The following is a 20347-nucleotide window of genomic DNA, read 5'->3' on the forward strand; positions in this document are numbered from 1 at the left end:
GCTAAAGAAAATGGATTTCCTGCCAATCGCAAGTCGCTACCAGAGTGCTGGAGGTACATGGTAGGTATTGTTGGAATTTCACATGACATAACGGATGGTGTGACTGGTGTGAGTTTGAGTTGTTCTAAATACAAATATCGTCAGGTTGGACTTGTTACAAAAATGTCCCCATTTTCAACGACAAAATATTCATGTGGCGCTCTATTCACTAACACTCCGGTGTCTCCGGTACAAAAGCAGCTGATCTTGTTCGTACGACGCGACGTTGCCGGGCCGCGCGGAACGTGCCGCGTTGCCGCTCCGTGCGCGCTTTGAGTAAATATTCGAATTTCGAACTTGTTTGGCAATGCGAATCGGCAAGTTCTCGAGCGGGTATCGTGGAAGTGATAGATGGGAATGAATTTACGTATTTCCATCTCTGCTGATGCTGAGCGACAAATGGAGATGCGAATTTATTGACTTAATAATATTACACATGTCTCAGTTTTAACCTACATATGCTACATATGTAAGGCGTCCTTGCTCGTAAGAAAGGGCTTTAAAAAAATAGGCTTTTTCGAATTATCTTATCTGGGCTCACCCATTTATATGTAACTTAATGGCTTTAATTAATTTGAAATAGGAACATAATATGTTCAAGTTCAAAGTTCATGTATAGGCCTAGCAACAAGCACTTACAATTATTCATGTTAATATTATTCCATAATAATATTGGATTAGTAACTTTGGCAGCCCTACCGAGGCCCTATATACCTTATTAATAATAAGTAGAATTTATTATTTATTTATTTATTTATATTGAAAAAATCCCACGTAGACGAGACAGACGCCCTTAGGTATAGGTTTTTTTCTGAATCTTCACTTCTAACTGGTTAGTTAGTGTAAAAAAACAGTCTCAAAAAAATCACATGGCTTCGGGGCAAGTTCAAGGTTTTACCAATATCGATTTAAACAAATAGCACAGTTTTATTATATATCAATGATATAATATCATATATAATTTAGGCTAAATAGGAACTGCGTTCAATCTAGCCGATCTAGCGTTAAGTTTTAATGCGAATTCCTTTATGATTCGTGTGTAGATCATTTAACGGTACACAGCAATAATTTAAACCAGTACCTTAATTTTGGCTCTGTGGTTAATTAGCCGAACTTGAAGACAGGTTTTTACTCTGTGGTAATAATTGGTTGGACCATAGGGATGTGAAAAGGTTAACTGAACGAATGTTTTTGAAGTGAAAACTTCTTTTTCTCAAAAATGGACGGCAAAGTCGACTTTGCCGTTTAAAAAATAGGTCGCGAAGCGCGTAGTTTATGGTCAGTCAAAAATTAAAAAGTTAAAAACATTGCAGTCTCGATTTTGGGACTGCAATGTTGCATACAAATTCCATTATTTGTCGAGTTCCAAACTTTTTAAAAGTTAAAATGGCCATATCAAATGAAGGCACAGGCCCATTAAACAGCCAAACAGATAATTAGTACCGCGACTATTTAGCTGTCTCAAATAGGTTGGCGTATTTTCGGCAGAAAAATACACTTCTATTTTTTTATTAAAAAAATAAAAAGGCGGCATAGCTAATTTTTTCAATTGTTTCTACTTTTTTCTGTGAAAATATATACGTAAGAACGTTGCTTTTGTAAAATATTTCTATGATATTTATATTTCTTGCACCATTTTTGAGAAAAGCACTATATATGACTCGGCTGGAAGGCTACTTGCTGCTTCGGATTCAATTAAACGGACTCCCAAGGTCGTCCGTTTAAAACGAATCCTCAGCCTGCAAGTAGCTACTTCCGAGCCTCGACAATAATGTACTATATCGATACGGAACGTCAATTTAGTATGTTTTTTAAATATAAACCGCACGATATTTGATCTTGAGTGACATGATAATATGGACTTCATTCTTTTGTCTAGGAATTAAAAAAAACTACGGATGTGTGACATGCGTGAAAAAAGTTTACATTCACCGCCATTTGCCGTACAGTTTATTTTTTAGTTATAGCTGGTCAAGCAAATATTGTCAGTAAAAAAAGGCGCGAAATTCAAATTTTCTATGGGAAGATCTCCCTTCGCGCCTACATTTTTCAAATTTGCCGCCTTTTTCTACTGACAAGATCTGCTTGACCAAGTATAGTTTTAAGTATGTGTTTAGATAGAGTAGTGTATGTAACTGTACATAATTAGGCATTAAAACACTCGTGTGATCCTATTAAGACGAAACAGGAGCTGAGTTTTAAATATTTTAGGTAAATATACCCGTCTCGCTAACGGAAGCGGCACCTAAAAGTAGTGCGATAAGGACAAGGCGAAAAATCTCAAAAATCGAGGTTTCGTACTCCTCTGTTTCCTCCTCCAAAACTTAACCAATCGTAACCAAATTTGGAAATCTAAATGATTATGAAATTATCTGTGTCGGACCGTTTTGCTTTTTTGTCTAATTGATATCAGTTTTGAATGCCACGCCTCTCATTGCGGCATAGTCAATTAGGCCATTTTGGCCATTTTTGAAGGGCTCTAGCGCCTTAAAAAACAATAATATCAAAAAAAGCAAAACGGTCCGACACAGATATTGACAATATTAATCTGTGTTGAAAAAATCATTGCTCTAGCTTCAAAAACCACGGAGGAAAACGAGGAGTACGTTTGTATGGAGAAATGACCACTCCCGTTGGCTCTTAAGAAACTCACTAACGTTCGTTTCTTAAACCCACACTCGTATCTTAATGCCTCTCATTATGTAGCAGTCACATAAACTACTATAGTAGCGCTGTGCACTTTTTGTGATGGGGACAAAATGATAAACTCGCGACAGGTCACGTGACCGACAGATTCGACAGATTGAATATTCGTAAGACGGACACGTGACCTGATCGAAAAACTGTTATTTTTTTATTAAATACTTTCTGTATCTTTTGAGCTTCCGAGGATTTTTTGTCCATTGCAGGAAACTTAAGGAATATGCAAATTTTTGCAAAGTAATACAAAATTGTAAACGACTCAAAATTATTTATTATAAAATTCATTAGTACCTAAATATTTTGACTTGTGGCACAATAGTTTCCTAATAACAACCTTTACTTTCTTATATATTGAGATTTGCGAATTATAGTTGGTCAAACCAATTTGTCAGTCAGTAAGAAAAGAACCAGGAAAACTATACTCATCCTTTTCTTTTGGATGCTAGTACTCGTGTAAGACAAAGATAGTATGATTGTCTCTGACTATGATTGAAATGAGACAGTCCTTTGACAAACTATATTTTAGCAACTACCGATCTATAGTCTGACAAAAAAGAGTAGAAATTAAAAAGTGGCAATACTGTAGTGTCGTCCCTTTCAAATCAATCTATATAAGAAAACGGGACGACACTAGTGTTGCCACTTTTTAATTTCTACTCTTTTTTGTCAGACTGAGAAATATCACAATCAGTAAATACAAAACAATAGTTCTGTTTACATTTTGATTCTCTTAAAACTATCCTGGTTTACTTCTCTTTTCTTTGATGTTAACATTATCGTCAATATCGATATCATCATCATCAAGCTCACGTTTGATGCTGGTTTCTGATGTTGTGGCGTCTTCTACACAGAAATATGGCAAACTCATCTTAACTTTAAACGTTATTTTACGTCCATCCATAGGTGATTCTGAATGCTGGCCATTTCTTTGACGTTCTGACAAAGCCATTACAATATCATCCAGCACTAGTGCATTCTCTTCTGTTTTTATTACTGTCTTATCTGTATCACTGACTCTGTCACATGATTGTATATTTGGAAATTGACTTATTGCTACAGGTTTATCCGTTTGCAGTTTTTGAACAGCTATCGTAGGCAATGTGGGAATATTCTTTCTAAAATTCCTTAGTTTAGCAGCTTGAGTTTCAACGGGCTTTGGAGTTTTAAAAATGTCGCCTGCTGGAGCTATGTAGCCGGTTCGAGGCGTATTAGTTGAAACAATCGGTTTTGGTTTGTTTAAGGGTTTAGAAGCAACATTATGCTGTGTAGGGCCGTAGTAAGCTGTAGGCTGTATGTCAATTATATCTATAGACGTTCTACTTAGTTTACGCATCGTCAGATCTCTTGTCGATGTACCTTTGCTAGGATTCTCAACCAGATCTTCCGTTGAAGTGCCTTTCTCCTTAGTGTTAATGTTTTGGTCCGTACATGTCCCTTTGCTCACAATGTGAAGGACAGGGATACCTGTGTCCTTGTTACGCTTGGAGATGTGAGCTTCGCAGACGTAGTAGAAATCTAGCAGGTTGCGTCTGTCTTCGTTGAGGTCGGCGAGGATGTCTGGCCGATTTATTGCTCGTAGCCAATCTCTCGCTCTATATATAAAAAAAACTGTTTTATTTTTCCATATAAACTCAATTTACACAATTAAGGTGACGTTGCGTTTCCAACGACAGCTGCACTGCAATGGCGACTCGTTGGTGTTACTGTCAATTTGCATAGTAAAATGAATGACAATCCCAATTGACAGTAACGTCAATGTTCCTGATATAATGATCCTGCAACGATTTTGATAGCACACACAGTGCAAGTGTTATTTTAAACGTCAAACTTCTATGAAATTATGACGTATAAATAACACTTGCACTGCGTGTGCTATCAAAATTGTTGCAGACTTATCGTGGTCTAACTCTAGAATTCTACACATGAGCACAAGGTGAATCTTACCGTTGCTTACACGCCGGGAAATTGAAGAATTTGGTTCCGGGACCGCTTTTTGCTTTGCAACCGTACGCGCAGCAACGTTTCATTATTTTATGTTAATTTTTGTAATATTTTATTGCGTGCGAACTTATTATACGTCCGCTCGCGGAGGGAGCAGGGCGCGGAATGGCGTTCAAATTCACACGCAACGTTCCAACCAATACGAATCGCCGTGTGATAAAAGAGTACTAACTACCAACTCAATTTCACAAGAATGTCGACTTTATATCAACGTTATAAGGTTCAAATTGAAACGAACGGCATGCAGTTGTAGATCATTCCGTAAATAAACGGCCAGGCCACAGTGCTGGTAGAAGTAAGACGCTCAATACAACTTGATACTTGAACGGTGCTTCAATCTTACAATTAGATTGTAATTTAACTTTGAATGAGGGAATGTTACAAAAACATTGAAAATACTGATTTACTACTTACCTACTATTAGAAGTATTAGAACAAATTAAATTATTTACAGAAAATATTTTAATTTGTTTTTATTTCAAGTAGAAACACTACTATATAAATTATAAACTGAAATAAATGTCATATACTAAGAAAAAGTGACCAAGGCCTCCAGTGCCCCAGGCTGGAATCGAACCAGCGTCCTCTTCTATCGCGGCAGGTGCCTGTGCCATTCGACCACCGGGCCACAGCGGCATAGGTCGAATTTTTCCAAGTATATGCACTTCTTACTGAAGGCTTATGGCCCCCCCCTACTAATTAATTGGTTATTCGAATTAATCCAACCTCCTTATGTAGTATTAATCCTTATATTTTAAATCAATTAGGGTTTATTTTATTTACCAGGCCCCTTGCCGTCTCAAATGTCTCAATTATATTTTTACAGAAAAATATAGTTTATTATGTAAATCTGTGAAGTTCAATTACATAGGCAAAACAACATTAGAATTAAGTAATTTAAAAAAAATTACATACTATATCAACTATTTTAGATATGAGTTTATTCAGAATGTAGTAAGTACCAGGTACTTACGAAATCTCCTACATGTCAATTGGGGATGATTTTTTTTTTTCGCCATTAATACCTATATGGTTTGGGGTGTCGTTGGGTGGATAGATCTTTTAAAACTAATAGGGGTCTTTAACGATTATTAGGAAAAAACGGAACCCTTATAGCAGCGGTCGGAAACTTTTTAGCAGCCAAGGGCCACATAGTAGTTAAGGAAATAGACGCGGGCCACACTTTTTTTAATATGTGTGACATTATTAGACATTGATGTTTGACAATATTACATACAAAATAGCCAAGGGGGCTCGCGGGCCGCATGTGAGAGGTTCGCGGGCCGCTTGTTGCCGACCGCTGTCTTATAGGATCACTCGTGCGTCTGTCTGTCTGTCCGACCCCCCCCCCCCCATTTATCTCCGAAAATACTGAATCTAAAATTTTGAAAAAAATACACAATATTCTTTACCTATAGATGACAGGAAACCCTATTATAAATATGTGGTCAAGCGTGAGTCAGACGTAATTACTTAGTTTTTGATCCGATCCCTACGGGTTTTTTAAAGACATTTCATTCACGTTCCACATTAAAAAAAAATACATTGTTAAAAATTGGGTAATGTACGGAACCCTTGGAACGCGAGTCCGACTCACACTTGACCGGTGCTTTTTGATAAAGTAAATAATTTCGGATATAAAACATTAAAAGAAAAAAATCCCCCCCAGTCTTCCTTTTGAACCATGGGTCCAAAAATATGAAAAAAAAAAATCGTGAAAGCTAACCCCCTTGTTCAGGGCAGACTATATTATGACAAAATGTTCTATAAATAATGCTAACAAACGTATCATTTAGGTATTTTATTTGTAAACAAACTTTTCGACTTTTCAAAGATCAAATTCTGTCGGCCGTACTACACAGTCTACACGGATAGCGAAGTGCTGTGTTTAAATTTAAACCTTACGGCGTTAGATATAAATGTGAATTTTGTAACAAAATTGTAGTTGCTTCTACACGACGAGTTGCATACCATGTTCTTTTTTTAATACCACGTCCGACGTCCGTGGCAAACAAACGTACAGCCCACCAAATTTAAAGTTAAGCTTTTACCTATGGTTGCTTGTGATATTGACGGCTGATTGTGATCACGTGGTGCTTTCCATAGAAAACGAAGCTCCGGCCCGGCCCCTGCCTGGTCTAGCGTGAGTCATCCTTTACTGGGTGTACCGGACCATCGAAGTGCCGGATTAACGAGATTTCACTGTCATTCTAACACGTCAGACCAGCCACACTTTACCCGTACCTTATAAAAATTGATACGTGGCCATACTGAAAGTTTCTGGATTCTGATATATGAGACGACTTATTTTTTCCAAGTGGCCAGTTCCAGGAATTTTCTGTATGCCCTAAATAGAAGACGTAATCTCATTTCACACAATGACTTTGACAAATAGGTACAATAGTAACTCATTCACATAACAAATACACCTATAAATACCTACTACTCCATCGCAAAACGTAGCTAGTTATACGTATACCCGCCTACCCGGCGTTATCACTAATGTTATCAACTTATCAGTATCACAGCACGTCTGGATCGATCGGCGCGACGTTGCCGCTCCGTGCGTATTATTATTTTGTTGGCAGTTGCGTCACCATTTTTTAACCATTGTCTGTTCTGTTCATCAATCAGTGTTGGCGCATTGTTTTTGAGTCTGGTTATTTTGTTAGTTAATTTAAACTCGTTTTTTCTTGTTTTTAGGATGTTTGACGATCATAAGTAAAAATATCAAAAACTCCAAGGTTACATAGTTAAAATTAAAAGCAACATGAACATACATATGGCCAAAATTTATTTTCTCTCTACTTAGGTACGTATCAAAATTTCCGATGTCCTTTTTAACGGACTCAATTTTATACTCTGCATTGAATGTCCTTAATAACGAACACTTTTTGCTAATTAGTTTGCTTCAACAACTTGGCGTTTCCACTTAGTTTTAAACTTTTCCTAGACTGCTATCAGTCTTTAAGCCCCAGGCTTTTATGATTTAGGTACCTATACCTACTTATAAAGGTAGATATAGCTAAATAAATGTTGGGTCTGTCTTTAGCCCCTATTCCATCCCCTTTTGTGCCGTTATCTGCAGATAGCTTGATATTTTCCCAAGATATCTGTTAGATAACGCTGCTGGCCGCCTTTACTGTGCACATTGTCTTTTATGGCCACCACTCTAATTTTCGTTCTCTTTTATTTATACAGACTTGTTTATCCTTGGCATCATAAATGTTCCATTCTTCTTAAGTAATTTTATGATTATGCACGAATCACGATATTTTCTCCCGTTGGCTTGACGGTAAGTGGTCACCGTAGCCTATCGCTGACTTAAAAACCCGTAGTTACACTCCTTTTTTGAACAATCCCGTACTGTATCGGTGTATCCCCTCGATATGTTTTGCGCAGCGCAGTTATCTGCCATCAGGCAAAAACGTAGATGCATATTTTAAAACGGCACCTACCTCCTACCTACCTGGCATTCTAAGGTGCGGCTTATGCACGAAACTTGAATTCTGTTAAGCCATTTAGTGAGCCATTTAATTTATTTCTAAATGTCACACAAAACGGGTATTTGTTTTATTGACTATATCAGTATAAAAGATTATTGTATCAGCGTGGCACTTCTAACATATTTATGGTGAATTGGTGAACTAGTAAATGTTGTAAATGATTTTAAAGCCATCAAATATTCATAGGTATTTAAGGGTTAATCTCTAAACTTTGTTATCATAACCCTTTTAATAATTATTAACACGCAGACAAAGTTTATAAATTACCTGGTCCAAGGTCATCGTTCCTGCGCGATTCGACGAATAAATAAAATAGAGAAATAGCTCCTCGTACCACGATGCTGCGAGCCGTTCTATCGATCGCCACTTTCGCGCGGCGTTGCCAGCTCGCACGGGCCGCCACGGACTATTTAGAAAGATTATGACAAGTGTCAATATGTAGTGAATGCTCTAGGATGCCTGACAGTAGCTAGCGTTTTTGTTTTGGTGCCAAAAAGGCATACAAATCATACAATAAAAGTTAGACGTTTTAAAATGTGAAAGTAGGTACTGATGTTGAAAGCGTTTTAGTGATCCGTTGAATACACTTACCAAACTCTACTTATATTCTTATGTACTGACAATGTTAGTGAGAATTGGCGATGTGAAAAATATTATGAGTGACAGTAAATTCTACATAGTACCTATAAACATAAACTTGATCTCTTAGACAGCGTCAGGATGATGAAACTTGATAATTTCTCTGAAATGCGCATCAGTCAAGAATTCCATTTTTTTGTGCGTAGTTTTTTTGCGATATACGAGGATGAGTCAATCGCGGATGTGGATTTGTGGAAGAGCGTTTGTTGCTACACCTTTAATGCCACGATTGTATTATCTGAACTGACTCATTATAGGAATTCTTTATAGTATTCTTACGTGTAGTAAGTTATTCATACGTCAGGCACACGAGATCTTTATAGTTTTGTAAGAATTGCAAAATAGGTTTAGATGCTGCATTGTATAGGTGCTAAGGGACAAATACATTTCAAGTATTCGTCCAGTTTTATCTATGACGTAGGTTACGATGAACTCTGAATCCTGTTTCATTTAGACGGTGGTAAACAACAAACATAATTATGACACATAGTGGGTGAAACGGTAGAATGGATTGGATTTATGTGATCTTGATGGATGTTTCCTGTACGAGTTTGTCACCGTCATGTAGGATGACATTTAAACTGTCACTGTGGAGTGCAATTATGCAAAAATTGTCCAAGCACTCATTTGGTATACCGATTATGTTTACGTTTGTTAATATTTCGAGATTAAGAGGAATCTTAGAATAGTTTTAATTGCTATTTATCCAAAGCTAAGATGGTCGGCTCTTTATCATTTGTCACCATGGCTGTCACGTTCTAATAAATATGTAAGTGCGAAAGTGATGCATGACATGACAGGTGATAAAAATGCGACCATGATACCGCTTCTGGATATAAGTTAGTTTGGATACATGTTACTCTTAGCTTAGCTTTATATGCGCTTGCATATATTTTGTTTCTCCATTTTGGATTTCACGGGCCTATAAATTCCGGTCTTTTGATAGGCTTGCGTGCCGTGGGGATATACTTAGATACATTTATTATTTAGCTAGTTATACAGTAAAAGTTTTCTGTAAATCCGGCACAATGTTTTTTGTTTCCATTATTTAGAAGAAAATCGTGATGATTTAGTTGGTTAATGTCTATAAGTTTTCTCAGTTCGAAGCATAAGGAAAACGAATATTTTTAGAATCTTAACTTTATTGGAATGAGACAAAACTATAAATATTTACATTACAAAAACTATAGTGATAGTAAATGTATCAATGTATGTGTATGTAATGTATCTCTCGCATAGTACAGTACAGCCACGAACGCAAGTGCTTAAAACATCTGACACAGATGAAAAGGCCTATTATATAAATGTATCAATCAGTAATCCTATGTAAGTGGCATGCCACTTAGATAGAATGAGCTGCAGCTCATGCCAATCTGAAGTAGTCCGTTACCAACACTAGCTAGTCGACTTCTGTGCTTGTGCAGTTGTTCTTATGTTTTTAATTAAAGTAATAACTTGACTTCGGAACTCTAATTTTTGATCCAGATCGAATCCCCTAACCGCTGGTAGTAGCGACTCGAAAAATGACCTATCCTCATCCTCCGCAGGTACGGTAAAGGTCTCTGCGAACGGCGTCATCGGAGGCGGAGTATCCACGAATTCTAAAGTGGGCTCACACTTGACGTTTGAGATGCGTTTCCTTTTTAAATTGTCTATGGTTGAAGGTGGGTCGTCGTCGGCGTCGCTCCAGTTGCAATCGTTCAAAACTTGGAAGCGTCGTCTCTTGTTTTTACTTTTTCGGTCATCGTCAGCGTCGCTCTCCCACAACTGGTTTGAATTCGAATCGTTCTCTTCGGCTTCGCTCCCCGATCCTTTGTAAACTGCGTTCAGAAACGATAGGTGTTTAGCGTACATGTAACCCTTCTTCCCATCGGGTTTTTTCATGTTCCTCACGAAGGAGTCTCGTATGTTGCGCCATTTGCCGTGTAGTTTTCTGTCTGAAAACAATAAAATGTTTAGTGCCCGTGAGCGGATGTGGTTCTTGGAATTTGGGTTTTTGTTCTTCTTATTTCGCTTGGGATAAGTGTTTGAAGTTCTGTAGCCCTGTTATTCCCAACAACGTTGTAACATAGCCAAGAGGCATTAAAATATCTTAAATTGCCTGACTGATAATTTTAAACCGATTTAATATCTCATTAGTCTTTACATTTCCTAATGTTTTCCTGCAAGCTGGCAATGTCTCATATTTTAAAAGATTTCGTAAGTTGCAGAAGCAATCGGAACGCAAGGTATAAACCGGTTTGAGTGTTTACGCGCGTAGGTGCTACAAGTCGTTCTGTTTACGAACCAACCACGTTCCTGTCTAAATACGACACCCTTTGTACAATCAGACATATACTATCACGGAATTCAATAGCGAATTATATGGCAAAATACCTACAGTTAATGGAATTTGTTTAAGCCGTCAGTAGATTACGTATGTACCTATATCTAAAAATACCTGCTCTACACGTGACGAGATTCCTACCTATAAGTATAAATAAGTACATAAGTTGAATTGAGCATGACCTATAACAACAATCACATTGTTGTACCTACAATTTAATCATGAAATACTCAAGTTTGAAGTCATAATAATATCACTACTTGTCCTTCTTGCAGGACAATGTGCGCATAAAGTGTGACCGCGGACATAAAATCCAAGCGTAACGTATTCTAGTAGAAAATAAGAGCCTGTAAATCGCAAATTCAACTGTAACTTATTGTAAACAACGTTTTGTATCCTACTTTTTTTTCCTTAAGAGACAGTCATGCTAAGATTTGTAAACTGAAATTGTATAGTGAATTCGTGACGACTTAAAAATAAAACGACACTCACAAACATCGTTTTTGTCTATCTCCGGCATCTCATCAAACTCCTCAATAAACAATCGGGCGACTTCGCCCCACGCTCGGTTCTTCCGTGTCTTATGGCGGTTGTCTTCGTGCGATAGGTCCCATATCTCCGGGTGTTTCTTCACTTCGTTTATGAACGACTCGACGTCGAGGCAATACGACATGGCGGTTGCGCTGCGTGGCCTGCGTACCGCGCGCGTCTCGCGACTGGCCCGCTGCGCGGCCGCGGCGGACTGAGCCGGCGAGCTGGCAACGTCGCGAAAATAGGGTTTTGAATGAAATTGATAAGTTCGTGTTTATACTGCACTTTGTTGTCGGTATGAATAGTTGGGGAAGTATTGTGACGGAATTGGAAAATGCAGTGGCGTGTGGCACACATTTTTATACTCGTATACTATACTTAAATAGACGATTACTCGTAGAATAGACAAGATGTTTCTGTCTTACAATTGACTGATTTCTAATTAATTGAAGACATTTATTACAGTAGATACCTACATACCTATAACACTACTTAATTACGCTATAGGTACTCTAGCTATAGCCTGAAACCTAGCTTAAAGGATTCTAGAATCTTACAGTGCGAGTAAATAACCTATCGACTTTTTCCAAGTTCAACCGTATTTTACAAGGTTCTTAAAGGATTACTAGGTATCGCAATGTTTTTAAGTTTGCATTTAGAAGGCACCTACATATTATCATAGTTTATGTACATACTTCCCCAAAAAACGTATTTTCATAATAGGTATGGCCCAAATTCTAAAAATGATTCATAGCGTGCATTGAATTGCGCAACTTGGAGACGGCGCCAAGTAAAAATTCCTCGACACTTTTACCGAAGTTCGCTCCGAGCTTGCCAAGAACGGGAAGTGAGAATTTTGAGAATAAATCTCTACCTAAACCTTGTACTTTAGTAATATTTTCTGAAAGGATTTTAATAAATCTCCGTTATTTCTTTGGAGCTTTAAAATAATTTGAATTTACGGCTTGTCATCACTATTAAAAGTGATGTATGTACGTTATAACGGACATTTTTTATTCTCTTACTAGGCATTGGCAGTGAACGTGTTATTTTGTGAATATAATAAAAATACATTTTAAGAGATAATTCAATTAAAATAAACATTATAAACAAAATATCATTTAATTTTCTGTCATAACAATGTCAACTTATATTAATAATAAGTAATTGATTGATAATGATAAATAATGACTATTCGTCGCTCTCACTTCGCATCAACTTTATATCTGATTCTGCTTGTGAACTGACACCTGGTTCGTTGTACTGGCTTGTAACGGCTTCCTGTAAAACAACATTTCTTATGATTCTTATGAATACTAAAGTAACTATGCCATTGAGTAACTTACCACTTTATTTTGTAAAAATAACAAATATTAAGTAGTTCATCAGTAAATCAAATTGCGATATGCACGCGATCGTGTGGGATTATAATTATTGTAAAATTATGTATAGGTTTATTCATTGGCATAATAATAAAAATACTAGCACGCTAAAGTATAAAGTATGTGAGCATTGTAAAGTGAAGATGTGCCTTTAGTGAGTAAATCGTTGAGCTAGCGCTGGCAAGTAAATCGCTCAGGCGGATCGTGTTCTCCGAATATACCTTAAGTTCGGATCAATAGTTAGAAAACTAAACTGGCTTGATCGTCTTCGTCCCACGTACGTCTCACTAATACACGGCCGAGACAGGTCAGTCACAAGTGTCACAACTAACAGCAACATTACATGATTATAGGGTATTTGACTGTATTTAAAATAAATTACTTTATACCATGCATGAAATAACGCATCAGAAGATTAATAGAGAAACGTGGACAGCAATTATTTTAAGACACAATTTCTATTTTAAAACCCGTATAAAACTATAAAGAGTAGGTAATTTGATCGTGACGTCACATGCCAGTGCCAGTGTTTCATATAAATTCCATAGTAGCAGAATCGTTTTGACAGTTCGAAAAAAGTGACTGATTTGACTAGTAGTCAAATACCCTATTGGCTTTTTTGAACATGGAACTGTAGCGTTTCTAACCTGCATAATCCTCGCGATCCGCGCTCTAGCCCACATCTTAATCTTCGGTGGCAACTGCCGCATCTCCGGCAAGAATGACAGCAGGAACAATCTATCGCTGTCCTCCCCTGTCTCCAAGGGAGGGAAGACGGGTAACGGCATCTCGAACTCTTCAGCAGGCCCCTCGTTCTCTGACGAGGATTCTTTGGCTTTACGTTTCTTGGTGCGGGGCTTCTTGACCTTGACTGGTAGAGGGTCGTCTTCTTCGACGTCGTCTCTGTAAAAGAAGGTATAATTAGAAATATTTCAAATGTCCGTTTAAACGGACATTTGTGGAAATTCTTTGTTTAACTACAAAGTACGGTATTTCACTTTGGATGTTACTTTCTGATAATTATCTTTAAAGTTCTAACCTAATGAGTATTTTTATAGTCCTTTAACATGTTGCTTTTAAATACACAAGGTAGGACTAGACGGAATTTAGTTTTACGTAACTTCACACTGATACTAAAATGTCATATAACCCGAAGGTTGAGTCATGCATGTATAACCTGCAATAATATGTTACTTCACTTCGACACGCTCTTATGGCAGTACAAATAAGATCGTGTCAGATATTTTTGCGGCCTTCGTTGTGTAACATATTATTGCAGGTGACTGTATGTAGTACACTTACTAGTGTCTACAACTTACTCTTCGCTGAGCTCGCCCTCGTATCCCCCGAGAAAGCTCATTCGTTTGAAGTGCATGTACACTCTCGCGTTGATCCGCACACCTGTCTTCCGAGCCCTCAGCTCGCGGTTGTACGCGTCGCGCAACGACCGCCATTTTTTCTGAAGCTGCAACACTGCAACAAATAGTAATAGTTAGTACATACTATATATAGGACAATAACAGTCACAATGTTGGCATGAATAATACAAGACGTCTTGCCGCTCCTTTTTATATCCAGTTCTACTTTTTTACTGCAACTCTAACCTACCATTCTTCAACGGCCATTAATGCAGTTTTTCTATCGCATGATTAACCAAATAATTACACATTCATTTACGCCTACACGAGCGTTTTAACCATAATTTTACTTCATGCTGATTTCTACATGTTTTCCTTAACGAAGGCAAGAAATTAACCTCTAAGTATTTTTATTATTATCGTTAGGGGTTGTTTAGCAGCCCCGGGCCGGTTCTGAAGCCGGTTTTAAATTGAGTTTCCGTTGGCCCGTATTGTAATCGCAGGAATACTTTAGCATTTCATTATGACTCGTCTGGTCAGTGGCAATCAAAATGATAAAAGGGCTATCTTAGGAGGTATCTTATCTTCTATATTTACAACGACATGTTAAAATTATAGTGCATAGCAAAAACAATAATTTGTTATGCAAAATGCTGTCTCAAAGAGAGGATAAATTATATATTTAAAGTTATCAAGAGACTCTCTTTATTTATTTTATGATAAAAACTTTTTTTGCCCACTGTACTTTTCTTGACATATTTATCTAGTGCTTATCAAAACGATTTTAACAAATACAAATTCAATGAGGCTGCTCTGTTTTATTATATTACATTTACATGGTATTTTCACCGAAGCTTAAAGTTACATAGGTATGCTTTTCAGGTCAATGGAAAATCTTGCTTACAAGAGTTGACTTAACCTAACCTAACAAACAATGTAAATTAAATAAAGTTTGTATTTTAGGTGAATTTAGTGCCTTTAGATTTTATGTAGACATTAAACAGACAATTCAATTATTAGTAGGCAGTTGCTTCCGTGATACACTTTGTGCCAACGATTCATTTATCGTTTCACATCGATTTAGGCCTGAAACAACTTTTTTAAATAATATGTACTTTCATTTATAAACAATATGGGAAATAAGAATAATGTTTATGAGAAAAATGTGAGCAGAACAAAATAAGCAAAGTTCCAAGTTCGTACAGCTGTTATCGTCCGCGGGTATGCGTCACCGATATCAATCAAAATCGTTCCCATACTTGTGATAAACAAAAACCGGGTCACCGCCGCACGTGCTCTTTGTCACTTTCATCGTTCTGCCCCACTAATGCATAACCACCGTATGTTACAGTCAACATCGATAGCGGATAGAAAAAGCGCCAAAAGTATCTGTTTTACAAACGTTCGCGTTCAAAAGTATCTTGCACAATTGCACACTATATAATTTTACTAGAAGCATTCCATTCTTACACCTATTAGAGAATGATACTTTTGACGTGTAATCTCATCCACTACTGTTGATTTGATTCTGACTGTACATTTATTTATTTTATTTGTTTATACGAGCCTAGAGTATCCCACTGCTGGGCACGGGCAAAGAGAATAGAGTGTTATGTATGGTATGTAGTGGTATATATATTTTGGCAAAGGCCTCCCTCCTCCCTTTGCCACGTATCCCGGTCTTGAACCGTCTCCCAACAGTTTCTATCAACTGTACATTAGAAAACTAATTTTAAACCTGCAACTTAATGCTCTAAAATAAGATACCTACGCAGTTGAATGACTTTCCTAAAACATACGTACTTATAAGTACGTTTATAACGAAATTACCTGTAAAGCAAAAACCATTTGTTATTTCTCGCTCAGTGACTGCCTAATGGAATGGTTGTTACGGAATCCTTGTGCCCATTCCGTAAATTACTTTTACGGGCTGTCCTTTCTAACGGACATTGAACTTTGTGAGGGTTACGTCTATTTCAATAGGCTTTTATTTTCATTCGAATGTATTTTTTTCTCAAGTCTCGTTAATTGCTTACCTTGGTAAGGAATACCTTCTCTAATGATATTTGTAACCTAGAGGAATAGTTAGTTTGACTCCTGAATTAGGGATGACTCGCGTTAGACCGGGCCGTGTCCGAACCGGAGCTTCCGGCGCATCGTTTTCTATGCAAAGTGAACGTGATCGCCCGTCACGTCATAGAAAAGCCGGAAGCTCCGGCCCGGCCACGGTCCGGTCTAACGTGAATAGTCCTTTAGGCAGGTATGTGCCTATGTAGAAGTTAGGACTGGCATTATACCTAATGAATGTGATCTAATTATTACAAATTGTAAGAAATTCCGAGCCAAACTTGAGTTTAAAGTTTTGACTAGGTAGGTACGAATATTTATCACCAGTACGGCTACCACCAGTTTTGACAATGACAGATTAGCTCGCGTCTACGTAAATTACTTTCTATACATCTCGCTTGCACTAATATGCGAGTACGAGCGAGATGCATAGAAAGTAAGTTACTTAAACGTGAGTGAATATGTCAATTTTAAAACTGGTGGTAGTGCTTCTTGGCTCGGAACCGGTTTTTTTTTGAAAAACGCGAAATAGACCAATATTTTTAATTATTTTATGCTCTTTACGTATTACGTAGGGCTGACTCATGTAATTAGGTAACAACTTCGTATTATTAAATTCCCAACAAACAAAAATTCCTCTTGTATTGGCTTATATTGCCAAAAATAATATTCTTATATGAGCCATATTATCGCTAATAAGGGTGCATTTGGGCACAAATTATAAGGACGATTACCTTATATCCCCCTTGTAGTTGCTTTATTGTGAGCTTTCTTAATCTTGTACGTGCTTTATTATGACACGCAACAAGGAAATCAAACTTACAATGGCAAAGAAAGTGCTCTTAAAAAGCTAATATACTTATAAGAATCATATTGAAAGCATTAATAAGGGCATAAGCCCTTTTACACGTTTTGTTATCGTCAGATTTAAGGGAGTGAAACTCATAACGGCAAAACAGAGGCTCTTAAAAAGTCTTTGGGATTTATAACTGTGTGTTTATGACTCTGCAATAGGTCTTTTTTCTTAGTGATTTACTTTTTTGTAACAGTTTGACAATAAATTAACAAGTGTCATCCATTTTGCTGAAATGAAATTGAATTTTTATAAGTACCTATATTACCCGAATATTTGCATATTTACTATGAAAACTGTGTGGGAATTCAATTTCATGATAAAATGTGATATGCAGTGTGTTGTATTATCAACGCGCCCTTGTATTTATGCGGTTTTGTGCTAAAAATGTGGTTAATTATTTTGTCATGTTTTGAGCAAAGCCATTATAAGAGCAAAAGGAATTAGCACATCGTCTACAAATACTCTATGAGAGTTAAAACTTTATAATAGCAACAGGTGTTGCTTGTGATTCGCCATTTTACATATAGTTAGGGTTCCTTTCTCACAAGTGAAATCCCATGCCTATCTATGTACTCATATAAATTTTCCATGTCTGCAGATTATACAATGGTAGTATTTCGCGGATGTTGTCAAATTTTTAAAATCAAAAGATCTCAATTTACATAACATGAGATGGCCATGGAACTGGACACATTTTATACTAAAAAAAAATGTTATAATTGTAGACATCCGACTCATCCAAATTTACCATTACACGTTGTGATTGGTCGTGAATACATAAAAATTTAGCAACAATTGCAACAAGACGACCGGTCTTTCCTAGTGGGTAGTGACCCTGCCTGCGAAGCCAATGGTCCGGGTTCGAATCCCGCTAAGGGCATTTATTTGTGTGAAGAACACAGATATTTGTTTCTGAGTCATGGTTGTTTTCTATGTATAAGTATGTTTATATCGTCGCCTAGTATCCATAGCTAGCTATGGGTATGGGTATAAGCTATGCTTAGTTTGGGGCTAGGTTAATCTGTGTAAAATGTCCCTAATATATTTATATTTAACTAACTTTCATATTCTGTCAAAATCGTAAAGAGAAACAAAATACTCATTTTTCATAAAATGATCCTCTACGGAACCACTGCTGATAATTTGGTATCAGATTGTTCTTGAATATTTTTTTTGTCGGATAGGTATCTAATAACATGCTCCTATGAGTCAAAAAGCGTCATAGTTATCTTGTGCATTATCTTTATAAGAATAATTGGCCACATTAAAAGCCTTTACACTGCTTTGAATATTATACAGCTAAAAAGCAATGTAACTAGCCTCTATAAGAACAAAACATTTTGAACCCTTATTGTAGCCATATTAATTGGATTTATTAACGTGTACATGGCCAAATTATAAGAATAAAAGTAATATTAGCCAAATCTTCTTATAATGAGCCTCTAAAAGAACAAAATATTTTGAACCCTTATTGTAGCCATATTAATTGGATTTATTAACGTGTACATGGCCAAATTATAAGAATAAAGGTAATATTAGCCAAATCTTCTTATAATGAGCCTCTATAAGAACAAAACATTTTGAACCCTTATTGTAGCCATATTAATTGGATTTATTAACGTGTACATGGCCAAGTTATAAGAATAAAGGTAATATTAGCCAAATCTTCTTATAATGAGCCGTTAAAAGGTACCTTGACATAATGAATGCTATTTTAAAACAACTATGAGTGTTTAGCCCTTATAGATTTAATTTTATAAGGATATTTTGTTTGTTGGGTTATCCCATTAAAAATGAAATAATAAATCAAACAACGAAAAAGAACGTAATATTCGTAATAATACCGGTATTTTTTTTATGAAGAAAAATCCGAATCCGAGCCTTGTTTCTTACAATCTTGCGTGTTCTAAATGTTTTCACACACCTCTATCATAAGCCATGGCTTTGCTGTAACTTTCCCAGTCTTGAAACAGTGCGGCCCCCACTTGCTTCCATAGCGCTAACTTTTCTTCCCTATCCGCCGGTTGGTCCGACTTGTACAAAGCCGGCCTAGCCTTCACTTCTTCTATCAATCGAGTCGGATTCAAATGTTCGAACTCGTACATCTTAGTCCTTATAAACAAATTTATTATGTGAATTTACATTTAATCGCTTCTAGAATACATAGATTACTTATTCAGTATGGAAATGAACGCCTATTGATTATAAAAGTTAGGTTATTTTGACCTTGAAAGCAAAATGAATCCTCACTACATAAAATTAAGGTTCAAAACAAGATATCCATCACTTTCTAAATCGTGGGATGTCAATGTCAACGACAATCAGCATGTTTTTTATCGTGCGTTTTTGTGACGCGACAATCGCGTCCGCGGCCGGGCGTGCGACTGACGCGCGACTGCGCTCTGCGCATGGCCACGATAATCGCAGCGGAGCGGAGTCGAATTGATTTCGGTGCGTTTAGTCGGAGATTGCAGTAGTTCTAGTTTTTCTTGTTTACACAAAAAGTTCTTGTTACTTTGTCAGTCCAGGGAATATCAATATACTAAATACTACAATATCTTATACTAAAGTTATGCGTAGTCGAAATTTTAGTTGCAGTCGCGTGATTACTAAAATCGGGCCAAAGGGTTTTCATTCCTGTCTTTCAAGTGTTTATCTGGCTAAGCCGTTAACTATTCACATCCTAATAAATAAGTAGGACGGTCCTATAACTAATACATAGTAGTATGACAATAATTCTTATTTTATTTTTTAGTTCCTATTTCCTAAACGTTTTCAAGTAACGCGAGTCGTTATTTTCCGTTTCCACGAAGCAGTAATGGCGTCCGGTTCGAATTACAAATTCCGAACGATCGCTTTTTTTATTAGTGTTGCTATCTTTCCAAACGCTTAGATTTGTTTGTTACGAGTTTATTTCAAGTTTATAAGTAAGAAACACA

At 36.9% G+C, this 20347-nt stretch overlaps 3 protein-coding genes across 3 annotated transcripts; all 3 read right to left on the minus strand.

Moving 5' to 3' along the window:
* Positions 1-3445: 3445 nt before the first annotated feature.
* LOC134800404 (uncharacterized) lies at positions 3446-4835 on the minus strand. The gene is made up of 2 exons (XM_063772903.1): positions 4687-4835; positions 3446-4334 (listed from the first exon to the last, which is right to left on the minus strand). The coding sequence occupies exons 1-2, from the start codon at positions 4767-4769 to the stop codon at positions 3479-3481; spliced, it is 939 nt and encodes a 312-aa protein (XP_063628973.1). The 5' UTR covers positions 4770-4835; the 3' UTR covers positions 3446-3478.
* A 5188-nt stretch (positions 4836-10023) lies between these two features.
* On the minus strand, positions 10024-11966 carry LOC134800405 (uncharacterized). The gene is made up of 2 exons (XM_063772904.1): positions 11707-11966; positions 10024-10825 (listed from the first exon to the last, which is right to left on the minus strand). The coding sequence occupies exons 1-2, from the start codon at positions 11885-11887 to the stop codon at positions 10284-10286; spliced, it is 723 nt and encodes a 240-aa protein (XP_063628974.1). The 5' UTR covers positions 11888-11966; the 3' UTR covers positions 10024-10283.
* Positions 11967-12925: 959 nt separating this feature from the next.
* Positions 12926-19882, minus strand: LOC134799910 (uncharacterized). The gene is made up of 4 exons (XM_063772347.1): positions 19333-19882; positions 14447-14600; positions 13775-14030; positions 12926-13026 (listed from the first exon to the last, which is right to left on the minus strand). The coding sequence occupies exons 1-4, from the start codon at positions 19511-19513 to the stop codon at positions 12937-12939; spliced, it is 681 nt and encodes a 226-aa protein (XP_063628417.1). The 5' UTR covers positions 19514-19882; the 3' UTR covers positions 12926-12936.
* Positions 19883-20347: the final 465 nt, after the last annotated feature.

Source organism: Cydia splendana, chromosome 19, assembly GCF_910591565.1.
Source record: "Cydia splendana chromosome 19, ilCydSple1.2, whole genome shotgun sequence".
Classification (NCBI taxonomy): domain Eukaryota; kingdom Metazoa; phylum Arthropoda; class Insecta; order Lepidoptera; family Tortricidae; genus Cydia; species Cydia splendana.

Bases quoted from the DNA above. Each gene is read 5' to 3' on its own strand.
- LOC134800405 (XM_063772904.1), bottom strand. From the start codon at position 11,887: ATGTCGTATTGCCTCGACGTCGAGTCGTTCATAAACGAAGTGAAGAAA. The intron at 10,826-11,706 runs GTGAGTGTCGTT...TATTGTTTTCAG, and splicing joins GATAGACAAAAACGATGTTT to ACAGAAAACTACACGGCAAA.
- LOC134799910 (XM_063772347.1), bottom strand. From the start codon at position 19,513: ATGTACGAGTTCGAACATTTGAATCCGACTCGATTGATAGAAGAAGTG. The intron at 14,031-14,446 runs GTAAGTTGTAGA...CTTCTTTTACAG, and splicing joins GAGGGCGAGCTCAGCGAAGA to AGACGACGTCGAAGAAGACG. The intron at 13,027-13,774 runs GTTAGAAACGCT...GTTGTTTTACAG, and splicing joins GGATCGCGAGGATTATGCAG to GAAGCCGTTACAAGCCAGTA.
- LOC134800404 (XM_063772903.1), bottom strand. From the start codon at position 4,769: ATGAAACGTTGCTGCGCGTACGGTTGCAAAGCAAAAAGCGGTCCCGGA. The intron at 4,335-4,686 runs GTAAGATTCACC...TTTTATATATAG, and splicing joins TTCCCGGCGTGTAAGCAACG to AGCGAGAGATTGGCTACGAG.